Genomic DNA, 15521 nt, shown 5'->3' on the forward strand with positions numbered 1-15521 from the left:
GCTAAAAGGCAGATCTAAAGACTAGTGGAATTCATGGTAGATGGAAATATGATTTGAATCTTGATATGATATTGTTTTCAAGGCAAGGAGTCTTTTCATTTGTTTCTAGATTCCGCTTAGGAGATGTAGAAGGGAGGGCTCTAAGTGTGAGAACTTTCCTGGAGCTAAAGCAAGAGGAAAAAAGGCCTCCCAAAGCTGATAAAGAATTCCATGACTTGACTAACAAACTTCGAAAAGTTACAAAATCCATCGAGAAACAAAAGGCAATGTAAGTATTTAACTAAAAAATTAGTGGTTAAAAGATTAAAATACTTCACAAGTCCAGTCAGAAACATACTTTGAATGTGCGACAAAGAAGTTCTAATTATTGCTTGGACATAATTGTAAATCGGACGAAGATAAGTGACCATGATATTTATATACATATTCCTCAGTTGCATAGATGAGTCTCATTTAGGACTTCAGAGAGGTGGGACCACAGCCTATGAATATAGGTAGTTTATGTGCCTGATATAATCATCTCTCAGACTAAGCATATGCGACTCCAACTCTCAGTTCTTAGGACAAAATTAACACACGTTGTCTTGGTTCACAACATGGAGGTGTCACTGATTTACCATCACAGTCACATAGGTGAACATAGAATGAATTTTAGAATGGATTGAAATGCCAATTTTATGCTTGGTAGACCTTTTTTTTAAATTTATTAAGGTTTATTCATTTTTCAGAGACAGAGAGAGACAGAGCGTGAGGGGGGAAGGGACAGAGAGAGAGAAGGAGACACAGAGTCTGAAGCAGGCTCCAGGCTCTGAGCTGTCAGCACAGAGCTTGACGTGAGGCTCAAACTCACAGATTGTGAGATCATGACCTTGGGCTGAAGTTGGGTGCTTAACTGACTGAGCCACCCAGTTGCCCTGGTAGAAATTTATTTTTGACTACTCTTTCTTGTTCTCATATATTATCTTGACAACTCTAGGTCCAAGATTCTCTCCCTATTATTCTCTTCATTTTAGTTGCTGCCTGGTTTAGATGCTTATTATGTCTTCCTTGAATGATTGCAGTCTTCTTTTTAGACTCCAGAACCTTAGAGTTCACTCCTCTCCAGTATAGCTAACAATGGCTCTTGTTAACCCTCAAATTGATTAAATTATTCCATGTTCAATATTCTTTCTTCCTTGCTTAGGTGATAAAGTCTAAATTTTTTGGCTGTTGTTGGTATGCCAACAGGTTTTAGGTTTTGCCCTAACTTTTCCAGTTTTACTTCCTACCACTCACCTCCAACAATATTCTGTATTTTTGGTTCTCCTTCCATGACCTGTTCTTCTACCTCTGTGTTTTTCCATGATCTGACTTGTCTACCTAAGTGTACTCCTTTCTGATTGCCCCCAGAGCTTACACTCATAATTTTGCTATCTCTTCTCTGAATCTTACCCTAACTCCCTAGTTGAATTCAGTACTCTATTTTCTGTGTTCTTACTACACTTTTAATATTTAGTAGATCAATTATTATAATAGTATATTACAGTTATTTTCACTTGTCTTTTTCCTATTATAATTAGTAGTAGTAGACAACTTTTCTTCAGGGCACTCAGAGCCATCATTTCAAATTGGATTAGTGACCAGCAATTCACACTATGAAAATATAGAGAATGTTTTAAAACTTTGTTCAGTACTATCATTATGTGGAGAGTGAGAAGGGGCCCTGCCTTGGGCCTTGTGTTTTGGAGAGTACTACTCTGGTCCTCCTCTATTTGCATCTATTCCAATAATATTAGGAGTCAGTGGATCTTAGGAGGCTTGGCCACCTGAAGCTCATTCTCTCCCTTTTAAATTCCACATTGTTATGGATATTTGTTAAGGTAGGAGGAGAGAATATATTTTATTTGATAGCTAGTTACCTTGATTTAAAACTTATAAGTAGTTAAATCACAATATGTGGGCCTCTGTTAGTACTCTGTCTCATGCTCTGCAAACATTAGGGCCAGTGCTTTCTATAGTTATATCCTTGAGTTAAGGGTCATGTTAGTTGGAAGTGAGAACTCTTAGTGATGGGATACACGTGAGCTCACCTTCTCGTATCTGGAGTTGTCTTATAGTCGCAGTTCAGAGGAAAACTGAAAACAACAGAAGAAAGGATAAGTGACCTGGGTATCTGTAAAAGGCTGTTACTTTGAGAGGTAATGGATAATACAGTCTGTTGCAGCCATGTCTTAGGCAAGATTCCCTAGTGATGCACTCCGAAATGAGGATATCTGTGTAAGTGATTTATTGAAAGGTTGAGCTCGTGAGGACCTGTAAGAAAGTGAAGGAAGCAGAAAAAGGGAAAGTGAAGAAAACATGCATAGATATGGGTTTTGCTGCAACATTGCCTGAAACTGGTCCAACAGGGAGATCTGAGAGCAACACAAAGTTGGCCTGATTTGGGTCAAGGTGTCTGATTTTTGTACTTCGGGGAAATATAATTACTGGCTATGGGCAACTTTCTCACTCCAAGGAGAGGTTGTAACCTCATAGACATTTCCAGGAAGCTCTTGTCAGTTGAGAACAATTCTCCAGGGAACCGTGTAACTGAAAGCCCTTCCTTAGCAACCAAACTCAGAGTGCTTATAGCCTCTACCACAAGAAAGGAAGGAGAATGGCCTGAAATTGGCAATGTGGAGCAAGGGAGATACCTGTGTTACCTCCAAGCCTAGTGTAATGAAAGGTGAGAAAGAGAAAATGATCACTGGTTTAACAAGGAGAATCAAGGTCATCTGGGGAGAACAGAAGGTAAGGGAACATTCAGGGAAAATATGGATACACAGAGAAATTTTTTGCTAAGGGATTGCAAGGCCCAGAGGCTAATGAGAAAGTGCCTTAGAGGAGGAAGTTTGAGTCACAATAGTACAGATGTATATAGGAGTGAATGTCTGGGTGATGAGGGGGTCTGGGAAGTCTTGGGCTCACTATGGTATGCAACTCTGACTATTCATTGCTTCAAATTTATTTTTATGCACAGAGAAGAGAAAAGCCAGAAAAATCCCAGAAAAATGGATCAAAGGCTAATAAATGAAGCTGAACATAATAATCTACTCAGAACTTTAGAGAAGAACATGGAAATCCCTCAGGACTGTACCTATGCTAATCAAAAAGCGATAGACGAAGAGGTCAGCTCTTAGAATGAAAGACTCCTCCAGGAAATGATTTCACTCATCAGCTGCTATTTCTCAGTTATAGACAGTGTTGAATGTAATAACTAAGTGCAATCTCTACTAGAATAGAAATCTCTGTGTGTAACCTTCCAGTTACACATAACTCTTGAGGACTCTGCAGAGAATGTCTAAAAAGGATAAGATCAGGATTTGTAGATTGTCTCTTGTTTGTTAACAATTAACCTCTGAGAATATCTGCCTATTATTATTTTATCTTTCACAGAAAGGCTTATTCACAGCCCGAATTCTAGACTTCAATCCCACATGCTTCATTTGAATATTTGGGTACATATGGTTCAATACTCTTTAAATAATGTACACAGACTTTGTCAAAATCAGAAGCTTTCTGTATTCTAGTTAAAACATACCACCAAAAAGACATTGATATATCTAAAAGTGGTATATCATTTTTTCCTTAAAACTTTTTTTAATGCAAATAATTCATGCTTAAGGTAAATGAATCTGAAAATACAAATTGGTATAACAATAAAAGCAATGTCATCAGTCAGAAGTAATCACATACCTTGCAGATGAACCTTTCATTTGTGACTATACACATGAGCACATGCACACACACACACACATACACACACACACACACACACAGTTCTTTTTGTTGTTGTTGTTGATTTATTTATTTTTAGAGAGACAGAGACAGGGTGAGTGGGGAGGGGCAGAGAGAGGGGGAGACAGAGAATCCCAAGCAGGCTCTGCACTGTCAGAGTTCCAACATGGAACTTGAACCCATGAAACCATGAGATTATGACCTGAGCCAAAACCAAAAGTTAGATGTTTAACCAACTGAGCCACCCAGGTGTCCCCACACAGAGTTCGATTATATCCATTTTTTTTGGTAAACTTCATAGTTTCTTCCTTTTTAATAACCATGAATTTACATAATCATTTGAATTCCTCCTTAATATTCCATTGCATGGATGACTATACAACTGAAGTGTCTGGGGTTTTGGACCCTTGGGTTTGTTTTTGTTTTTGTTTTTTGTTTCTTTTTTCTTTTTTCTCCCTCTCATAAGTAGTGTTTATCTTTGTACATATAACTCTACACAAGTGGATTTCCTGCTTAGGGAATGGTTATTTTTAAGGCCATTTGTGATGGATTTACAGTGAGAGTGTGAAACCTGCCCTACCTTCCTGGAGAAGTTTCTCTTTCTCCCTGGGGAGAGCTTGCAAGGCTCCCTTGGAGAACCAACCAACCTCAGGTCATGCACTCACACCTCACACAGTGTTTTATCACTGTGTTGTCGGGACTTTTCACCCCTGTAGTGGGGTGAGACAGTGAGAGACAGTCTGTTCAACAATTTCGGAATATTTCCTATAGTTACTGCTGCTGCTGTAAAGTGTTCTTTGTACTTGCGTAGAGTCCATTTTAAGCCGTTGCTTTGTTTGGTCAAATGATTGCATAGTATGACTGTTAGTTTCATTTAAATATTTATTTTTATTTAAATTAAACTTAGATAAGAAATGATCAAATCCCTAATGCTCTTGCTTCTTTCAGACTTTGCAGATGGTGTTCGATCGAGTAAAATTCACAAGAAAAGGTGCAGACCTGAAGGATTTGGCAAGAAGGGGTATTGGATATCATCACAGCTCTTTAAGCTTCAAAGAAAAACAGTTAGTAGAGATTCTTTTTAGGAAAGGATTTATTAGGGTAGGTAAATGTTTTCTTTCTGAAAAATGAAGCTATGTCTATATGAAAGTGAATGTCCATGAAAAGTGGAAAATGACCACTTTTTTCTCATCTAATTATGTCTTTTTTTAAGTAGCCCATAATGTTACTGCATATTCTTCCATCTCATTTAACTGAGGGAGGGGGTTTGCAGTTTATCATTAACTTTTCTCTTTTTCAAGAGATTAAAATATTCCCTAAACAGATACTTTTCTAAATATTTCTCTAACGAAGAATACCTATTATGACCTTGGAACAACTCCTTGCTTTTTCATTTCTAATATCTAGGGAATTTTGTCAGCTGTTCATATAATTTTGGCTACAGACATTCTTTCATGGGCTTGGGGGATACTTATGATAGGAATTTGTCCAAATCTTTTCTCAATTTAGTAGCCAAAAGAAGACCAGGAATGTATTGCTTCCTCAGTGCCCCATTGTATAATTTGGCAATGAATCATTCCTAAATGAGTCACTCTTAAATGCTCTCTGTACTATCACTAATAATGGACAAGAGGAAGATTACTGTAAATAGCTTGAAAACATAATAAAACTTTATTATGTTTTATTTAGCATGTTGCATGAAGATGCATGGGGATAGTCTGGATAAATCCACAAGGAGGATTTATATAATTTCTTAGTTTATATCTTGGGTAATATTTAAAAATAGCCCCTGAGTTTTAAAAATTATCCATATTAAATTTTTTGTATCATGTATATTACATTTGTGTGTGTGTGAGAGAAAGACAGAGACACAGAGTCACAGAGACACAGAGAGTGAGAGAAAGGGAGACAGACAGAGAAAGCAAGAGAAGAAGGTTTGAGAGGAGAGAGTGAGAGAGTACTACTCTAAGGAGTATCTTTTAATCTTGAACTAAATGTTGAGAAAAATTAAAGGGTAATTTTTTAATCTGGATAAAAACAAAACTATATCATTGGATCACTCTAGAAAAGGCACTATGGAAATAGTGAATAGCTTTGTTACAGAGAACCCATTTTTTAAAAGGTATTTATTCTAGTTACAGTAGAAATTTAATGTTCTTACTTTTCCCACTTTTGTTTTTATTGAAGAACTTTAGAAAAACAGTTAATAAATGGTGTTTGTCGTTGTCACAGATATATTCAGTTACAGAAGAATTAGAGAAAATTATTCCATATGCTTAAATATTAAAAATAAACCATAGCATATATGGCAATCAGTGTAAAGAGAAAAAGAAGGCCATTAAAAAACCCAACATTAGGAGCGCCTGGGTGGTTCAGTTGAATGGGCGTCAGACTTTGGCTCAGGTCATGATCTTGCATTTGTTAGTTTGAGCCCCACGTCGGGCTCAGTGCTGACAGCTCAGAGCCTGGAGCCTACTGCAGATTCCGTGTCTCCTGCCCCACCCCACCCCATCGCCTTTCCCATGCTCATGCTCTGTCTCTCAATCATAAAAAAATACCCAACAGTATATGAAAAAATGAGCAAAACTTGATCATTTGAGAAACTTTAAAATTTACCCTACCCTTTATTAGTCAGTCTTCAAGGTTGACATTAGAGGGAAAAATGAAACTTCGTTTTGGTATTATTATAAAATATGTTAATTCCAAAGAAATAACATTCACAAATAAATTATAGTGGATGAAGTAGGCAATTGCCCAGAAGTGGGTTTGTGAAAGTATTATTATTATTATTACCCTGCCTGTAAAAAAATTCCTATTTGAGTCCTTATTAAGAAATAGTTACTGAACCATTGCTACTACCTGTCATATACTCTTCTCGGTATGGGGACATAATGGTGACTAGGACTTGGAGTCTGGTATAGGGCAAATAAACAAATACTATTACTATTATACTATTACTCATTAATGCTATGAGGAGAAATAATGTAGGATAGTGGGGGGTGGATATTTTGGATGTGGTAGTCCAGAAATTTCTCTTTGACTTTGAACATAGAACTGAACAAATAAATAAATATTTGGGAGAGTACTATGTGTAGAGCAGAGACTGGTATGGTCCTTGGTTGAGAATGTACTGGATGTGTTTGTGAAATGACAAGAATACTAATGTGACTAGTATCTCTAATCACTTGGTTCACTTGAGAGAATCCCATGTTCCCACTATGGTTCAGCTGAAGTTCAAAGAGTTTCAGTAACTATATGACATTCTTGTGAAGTGCTATTTTATGACAGTTGTTTTTTTCTCTCTCTAGGTGGTAACAGCTACTGGAACACTTGCTTTAGGAATCAACATGCCTTGTAAATCTGTGGTTTTTGCTCAAAACTCAGTCTATCTGGATGCTTTAAATTACAGACAGGTATTTCAATATGTATACACTCACTATTGCATCATGAAAATATGACCATAAAATAATAAAACAAAATGTGAGCTGTTAGTTTACAAACATATTGCAATTTGTGTGCCAGCACTCCTTGACATTCATTCATGCCTGGCTGTCATTTTTAGCTGTGCTGGAAGGGAAGGCACATGCACTTGGGATTGTGTGGTCATCACTAACCAGATATGCGACCTTAGGTGAGATATCTGACCTGCCTGATTCTGTTTTCCTATTTCAAAAACAGGGGTAATAATTACTATCCCATGGCATTTGTAAAAATTAAATGAAGTAATTTGTACAAAAGATACACATCAAAGGTGCCAGATAAACATTTACTTATTCATTTCCTGTGCACATGATTTTGCACTTTGGAGTTAATACTTCTCTCTTCTTTGCTCCCAATACACAATCTATTACCAGGCCCATTTCACTGTTGTCCTATATGTAGTGGTATTTGATTTTTGCCTTGCAATTTCTGTTTTCACAATCTCTCATCATACATTCTTGGCCTTGTATTATTATTTTTTAAATGTTTACTTATTTATTTTGAGAGAGAGAGAAAGAGTGGGGAAGGGGCAGAGAGAGCGGGGAGAGAGAATCCCAAGCAGCCTCCTCACTATAGTACAGAGTCCGACACAGAGCACCATAGAGTGACATGGGGCTCAATCTCACAAACCATGAGATCACCCAGCCCTAGTATTATTAAAACAGTTCTCTAGATTTTCAATTCTCCTTACTCTCCTATGTCCCACACATAGTATAGTTTGTCTTTATACGGCTTCCACACTAAGAACATCTAATGATTATTTCTGCTAGTGGCATCAAATTTGGATATATTGGCCAATATTCAAGTTTTTCCTCTTACTTCCTATTTCCCTACAGACCTTGTTCCTACCTAACATAATACCCCTGTTATTCCCACCACTTTATCAACCCCTACCCCTGCCCTCCTGATTTCCTCTCCTGCTCCTATATTCTGCATAAGCTCTCCTCTCCCCCATTATCTTTGGGAATCACAGAATTAGGCTTCTGGAGCAAGTGTGTTATAATATTTCAGACATTGAACTTGGGAGTCAGATTACCAGGGAGTGAGTTCAGGACCTTTCACTCTCTGATGTTTAACTATAGCAAGTTTCTTCTATTTCCCGTGTCCCTATTTCTATACTATAAAATGGAGTTAATGATCATATTTACCTCATATGATTTTTGTGAGGTCTGTATAAAAAATGTACAAAGGATTTAGCACATTCTAAGCACTTAATATATGAGAATTAATATAACTTCTATTAAGAGTTTGTCCTTGCTTTTCATAAGTAGCATTTCTGAATTTTATCTTATTCATGTATTTTCTCAACTTGTGCACAATTTTTATGGTGATTTGTAGCTCGACACACTGGTGCATGAGAAAGGAACAAGGGAGGAAATGTGGGATAGGAGAGAATAGGTATAATTAGTTCAGCAATAAGTGAACTATATATCATGATACAAATATCTAGCACAATTTTTGGCATGAAATAAGTACATAATAACGATAAATGTCCTATTCTCAGCTGTATCTTATCCTTGGTAAATTTCCTAGGTGCCAAACAGTTGGATTTTAGTTTTGCTTTATTTAATGTTTGGACCTATGCACAGTTTACTTAGTCTGGCTCCATGTACACTATGATGGGCAAAGTATTTGGGGGAAATTTTACTTTTATTTTTTCACAAGGTTTTTTTTTTTTCTTTTTAAATTTTTATTTAAATTCGTTAGTTAACATATAGTGCAACATTATTTTCAGGAGTAGAAGTCAAAGATTCATCACCTGCTGCTCATCATAACAAGATCTCTCATTAATACCCATCACTCATTTAGTCCATCCCCCATCCGTTCATTATCCTCAGTTTGTTCTCTATCTTTAAGTTTTTCATGGTTTGTTTCCTTCTCCCATTTTTTGGTTTCCTTTTCCCTATGTTCATCTGTTTTGTTTCTTAAATTCCACATGTGAGTGAAACCATATGGTATTTGTTGTTCTCTGACTGACTTATTTCATTAACATTAATATATTCTAGCTCCATCCACATGGTTGCAAATGACACAATATCATTTTTTTGATGGCTAAGTAATATTCCATTGTATATGTATACCACATCTTCTTTATCCATTCATCAGTTGATGGACACAGGCTCTTTCCATATTTTGGCTATTGTTGATCATGCTGGTATATATGCTTGTACCCCTTCAAATCTGTATTTTTGTATCCTTTGGGTAAATACCTAGTAGTGCATTGCTGGATCATGGAGTAGTTCTATTTTTAACTTTTGGAGAAACCTTCATACTGTTCTCCAGAATGGCTGCACCAGTTTGCATTCCCACCGGCAGTGCAAGAGGGTTCCTCCTTTGACCATATAGTTGTGGATCTATTTCTGTATTTTCTATTCTGTTCCATTGATCTATGTGTCTGTTTTTGTGCCAGAACCATGATGTCTTAATGACTACAGTTTATAATATAGCTTAAAATCCAGATTTGTGATGCCTCCAGTTTTGTTTTTCTTTTTCAGGATTGCTTTGGCTCTTCAGGGTCATTTGTGGTTCCATAAAAATTTTAGGATTGTTCTAACTCTGTGAAAAGTGCTGGCAGTGATTTTGATGGGGATTGGATTAAATACGTAGATTGCATAAAGTGTATAGACATTTTAACAATATTTGTTCTTCCAATCCATGAGCATGGAATGCTTTCCCATTTTTTTGTATCCTCTTCAGTTTCTTTCATAAGTGTTCTATATAGTTATCAGAGTATAGATATTTTACCTCTTTGATTAGGTTTATTCCTAGGTATCTAATTGTTTTTGGTGCAATTGCAAATGGGACAAATTCCTTAATTTCTTTTTCTGTTGCTTTGTTATTGGTGTATAGAAATGCAACAGAAATCTGTATGTTGGTTTTATATCTGTGACTTTGCTGAATTCATGTATTAGTTCTAGCAATTTTTTGGTGGACTTTCAGCTTTCTACATAGAGTATCATGTCATCTACAAATAATGAAAATTTGACATCTTCCCTGCCAATTTGGATGCCTTTTATTTCTTTTGGTTGTCTGATTGCCGAGGCTAAGACTTCTAGTACTATGTTAAATAGTAATGGTTAGAGTGAACATCTTTGTCTTATTCCTGACTGTAGGGGAAAGGCTCTGAGTTTTTCTCCATTGAAGATATTACCCATAGGTCTTTCATATCTGGCCTTTATGATGTTGATGTATTTTACATCTATACCTACTTTGTTGAGTGTTTTTATCAAGAATGGATGCTTTAAAAAAAAAAGAATTGATGCTGTATTTTGTCAAATGCTTTTTCTGCATCCGTTGAGAGGATCATATGGTTCTTATCCTTTCTTTTATTAACGTGGTATATCATATTGATTGATTTGTGAATATCGAAGCACCCCTGAGGCCCAGAAATAAATCCCACTTGATCTTGGTGATAATTCTTTTCGTGTGGTGTTGGATTTGATTTGCTAGTATCTTGTTGAGAATTTTGGCATCCCTGTTTATCAGGGATATTGGCCTGTAATTCCCCTTCTCAGTGGAGTCTTTGGTTTTGGAATCAAGGTAATACTGGCCTCGTAGAATGAGGTTGGAAGTTTTCCTTCCATTTTAATTTTTTGGAACAGTTTGAGAAGATTAGGTATTAACTCTTCTTTAAATGTCGGCTGGTAGAATTTTCCTGGGAAACTATCTGGCCCTAGAGCTTTGTTTGGAGGTTTTTGATTACTGTTTCAATTTCTTTGCTGTTATGGGTCTGTTTTACTTCTTTCTGTTTCAGATTTTGTAGTTTGCATGTTTCTAGGAATTTATTCATTTTTCTAGATTGCCCAGTTAGTGAGCATATTATTTTTCATAGTACTATCTTATAATTGTTTGTATTTCTGTAGTGTTGGTTGTGATGTCTCACATTTCATTTGTGATTTTACTTATTTGGGTCCTTTCTTCTATCTGATAAGTCTAGCTAGGGGATAATCAATTTTATTAATTCTTTTGAAGAATCAGCTCTTAGTTTCATTGATCTGTTCTACTCGTTTTTTGTTTGCTTGTTTCTGTATCATTTATTTTGGCTCTAGTCTTTATTATTTCCATTCTTCTGCTAACTTTAGACTTTATTTGATGTTCCTTTTCTAGCTTCTTTGGGTGTAAGGTTAGGTTGTGTATTTGAGGCTTTCTTACTTCTTGAGGTAGACTTGTATTGCAATATACATCCCTCACAGGACTGCCTTTGCTGTATCCTAAAGATTTTAGATGTCATGATTTTATTTTCATTTGCTTCCATATACTTTTTAATTTCCTCTTTAATTTTCTGGTTAACCCATTCATTCCTTAGTAGGATGTTCTTTAATCTCCATGTATTTGTGTCTTTCCAAATTTTTTCTTGTGGTTGAGTTCAAGTTTCAAAGCATTGTGGTCTGAAAATATGCATGGTATGATCTCAGTCTTTTTATACTTGTTGAGGCTGATTTGTGACCTGTATGTGATCTGTTCTGAAGAATGTTACATGTGCACTCAAAAAGAACTTGTATTCTGCTGTTTTAGGATGGAATGTTCTGAATATATCTGTTAGATCCATCTGGACCAGTGTGTCATCCAAAGCCATTGTTTCCTTGTTGATTTTCTGCTTAGATAATCTATTCATTGCTGTAGGTGGAGTGCAAAGTCCCCTACTATTATGGTATTATTGTCAATGATTTTATGTTTGTTTTTAATTGATTGGCATATTTGGGTACTACCACATTGAGAGCATAGAATTTATAATTGTTAGATCTTCTTAGTGTATAGACCCCTTAATTATGATATAATACCGTTCTTCATCTCTTGTTACAGTCTTTGCTTTAAAATCTAGTTTGTCTGTTATAAGTATGGCTACTCTAGCTTTATTTTGGCATCTATTAGCCTAATAGATAGTTCTCCATCCCTTCACTTTCAATTTGCCAATGTCTTTCATCTAAAATGGGTCTCCAGTAGGCAGCATATAGATTGGTCTTCTTTTTTTAAATTCATTCTCCTACTATATATCTTTTTATTGGATCATTATTGGTCTTCTTGGGGAAGGGCCTGCCGCTCTAATTCTCAGGTCGATTCCTTAGTGGAGATATGTCTGAAGGGTGCAGCGGTGGGGCTTGGTGTAACACCTCCATTCTCCACTCAGTGGCTCTGTTTAGCTCACTGAAGTCAATCAGCACTAGTGGGCTGTTTGTGAAAATGGCTTTGCCCCATTCTCTAGTTTCTGGAGTGGGAAGTTCATGCCCTCCCAGACACAGAAACAATCATCCCTCCTGTGTCTCCAGTTTCCATCAGATCCCTACCTTCACCCTGTGTCTGAGATGTCCACCTGTCAGGTGGTGCAGCTTTCCTGTGTTTTATCTCAGGTGTGGCTGTGTTTCAAAACCATACACTTCAGAGACTTCTGGGGCTTGACCTGTGCTAATAGTGTGCTGTGGCCAGGCATGGCTTATCCCATAAAACAGTTGCATAACCACATATCAGCAGCATCTCGAAGTTTATGGTGAATTACAACACACAGCTGATGCCAGGGTTTGCCACCTTCAGCCAGTGTCTTTGTTCCTATACCGGTGATGGGGCAGCTCAATGGCACCCACCAGATCTTCTGCCCATGAAGAGGCTGTATCACCTCTACCAAATGCGCTCCATGCAGGGAAATCACATCTCCCTGTGCCCTGGGCTTTACCCTGCTTCCTTGCTGGAGCACCAGCAGGTACTGACCTCCAAAACTTCAGACTCTGTGCTCTGCTGTTTATAGTGGCATTGAAACCCTCTCTTTTTTTTTTTACTGTCAGTGGTTTTGGGGGACAGTTTGCTCCTGCACTCCTGTGTGTGTGTGTGTGTGTGTGTGTGTGTGTTTTCACCCTTGTTTTCTTTCCCACTCTTTCTCTCTAGCTACTTTTCAGGGGTAGTGTATTTCTTTTGTGAACCTGATACTCTCTGCTCTCTATCTTCTCTTTTCCTCCATTAAAAGGTCTCCCTCCTCTCTGTGGCACCACAGCTTTTCTTTGCCTCAATTCACCTCTCCTCCCTGTGCACCTGCCATGTTCTCTCTCTCAAATTATGCAGATTGTTCTCTTAATCCTCAGATTGATCTCCTAGGTGTTCAGAGTGATTTGATGTTGATCTAGCTGTGTTTAAGGGATGAGACAGGCTCAGGGTCCTCCACCTACTCCACCATCTTAACTCTTCAGGGAAGTTTTACTTTGTAATTCTCTTCTGTTTCCAGATGTCTGGACGTGCCGGAAGACGAGGTCAAGACCTGTTGGGAGATGTATATTTCTATGATATTCCATTGCCCAAAATAGAAAAACTCATTAAATCCAAAGTTCCTGAACTGAGAGGACAGTTTCCTCTCAGCATAACTCTGGTCGTGCGACTCCTGCTTCTGGCTTCCAAGGGAGATGACCCAGAGGATGCTAAGGCAAAGGTACCGTGCTTGACATTTTCTGAGGTAGAGTCTTCATTACTAGCTGGGCTGTGAGTGAGTTTGCTCTTTTTAGAAGTCTGTAACAGTAACTCTTCTGTTTCATCAGTTTTTTGTTTTTCAGTGTCTTAAATAGTATAAGGATGGGGGTGGAGTGGAAGGATAATAATTAGTTTTGTTTGTCTCCTCTATCAATTATAGAAATATTGACTGGATGGACATATGGAATTAAAGACTACCTTTTTCATATGTGATCAGCATTATCCTTTAGTAGTTGAGAGTGCTGACTATAGATCTTAAAAGACCTGGCTTAGATTCTGGTTTTCAAAAGGAACAGGATTTGTTGTCATTTCATTAAAAAAGTGGGTTTCTTTTGTAAAAAAAAAAATAGTACCAAAATGTCATCAAAGAATATTTAGATAATGCAAAAGGCTGAAAGAAAGAAAAGGTTTCATTATCCAAAGACAGTGAGTGATATTATCATTTTGGTATTTTGGCATAGGTATGCATTTGGTTTTCAAACACTGGTATATTTCATTGGACTTCAGAATACAGCTGTAAACTTTTCCTGAAGTTTATTTGCTCAGATAAATATTTTAAGTCCAGTCCCACAATGAGAGATTTAAAATACATAATTAAACCAATTTTGTTTTCATCCTTATGAAGATGCACTGTTAAAGAAGCCCACTCTTCCTTGTTCTTGTATTGTATATGCCCAATGAAATCAGACAGTGTTTGTCAATGTGAGGGTTTCTTCAGGACTTTTCTGATGAGTTGGCTCCTGTGTTATTGATGGTCTTACCAAGCAGACATCTATCATTTTAGACCAAAGTTTCTCCATTTCTGCCTTCTTAATTTTTACCTCTGTATAGGAAAGAAAAATACATCTTTTAGTAAGCTTTTAAAAATATTTTTTATAAAGTTACTTGAATTGGTTTATTTTCTTTGCCTTAGCATATTTGAGAAGATCTAGCTAATCTTTACACATAAAAGGCTCAAATATGGACATAAAATTCTTAGAATATTCTCTTTACTCATCACATCAAACTAAGATACCTTCTTTTCTTCTGGCATTTACTGTTACAAAGAAGTAGGTTCTTTTAGTCTTCTCTAGTGGAGCCATGCCATTTCCTGTTTTCTTATAGTTTGATTTTTTTCTATCTATATAATTATGTGAATATTTTTAAAAAGTCCTTATATTTCAAATTCTTTTCCCTAGGATTTTCTGTTCTGTGAATCAGTGTTTACACTGAGGTTTTTCTTATTAAATGCTAAGCGCTTTGAAACTTTATGCTCAGATTTTTAAAAATTTTAGTGTTTATTTATTTAATTTGAGAAAGAAGGATACAAAGTGAGCAGGGGAGGGGCAGAGAGCAATGGAGACAGAATCCCAAGCAGGCTCTGCACTGTCAGCATGGAGCCCAATGCAGGACACAAACTCATGAACCCGAAATTCATGCCCTGAGCCAGAACCAAGAGTTGGATGCTTAACTGACTGAGCAACCCTGGCTCCCCTTCATGTTCAGATTTTTTAAGTTGTGGTAAAATACAAATAACATAAAATGTATCATCTTAATTAACCATTTTCAAGTGTACAATTCAATAATGTTAAATACATTTGCATTGTGCAATGCTCAAGTATTTTTGGAACTCAAAAGAGATTTCTTAAATTTGATATTTGCTTCGATTTTAATTTGTTCATTTTTTTCCAGGAAAAGCTTTAATTTTTAAATCAAAAATCCTTTTTTAGTTCTCTATTGCTATGTTTTCCTTCCTTATGAGAAATCATGTGAAATTTATCTTTCACATTGATAATGCTGCTCTCCAGAGTTTCAGTTCTGCTCTTAAGTAATACACATGTGGATATTAAGTCTGC

The 15521-nt window shown here is 36.7% G+C and overlaps 1 protein-coding gene across 1 annotated transcript in view; it reads left to right on the forward strand.

The window, feature by feature from the left end:
• LOC120244774 (probable ATP-dependent RNA helicase DDX60) overlaps window positions 1-15521 on the forward strand; it is a 103069-nt gene that overhangs the window by 62715 nt on the left and 24833 nt on the right. The window contains exons 26-30 of the mRNA XM_039251511.1: window positions 110-268; window positions 2999-3146; window positions 4705-4857; window positions 7065-7169; window positions 13448-13648. Coding sequence (XP_039107442.1) covers window positions 110-268; window positions 2999-3146; window positions 4705-4857; window positions 7065-7169; window positions 13448-13648 — 766 coding nt within the window. The remainder of the gene's footprint in view (window positions 1-109; window positions 269-2998; window positions 3147-4704; window positions 4858-7064; window positions 7170-13447; window positions 13649-15521) is intronic.

Source organism: Hyaena hyaena, unplaced genomic scaffold (assembly GCF_003009895.1).
Source record: "Hyaena hyaena isolate Hyena2069 unplaced genomic scaffold, ASM300989v1 scaffold_391, whole genome shotgun sequence".
In the NCBI taxonomy this organism is placed as follows: Eukaryota; Metazoa; Chordata; class Mammalia; order Carnivora; family Hyaenidae; genus Hyaena; species Hyaena hyaena.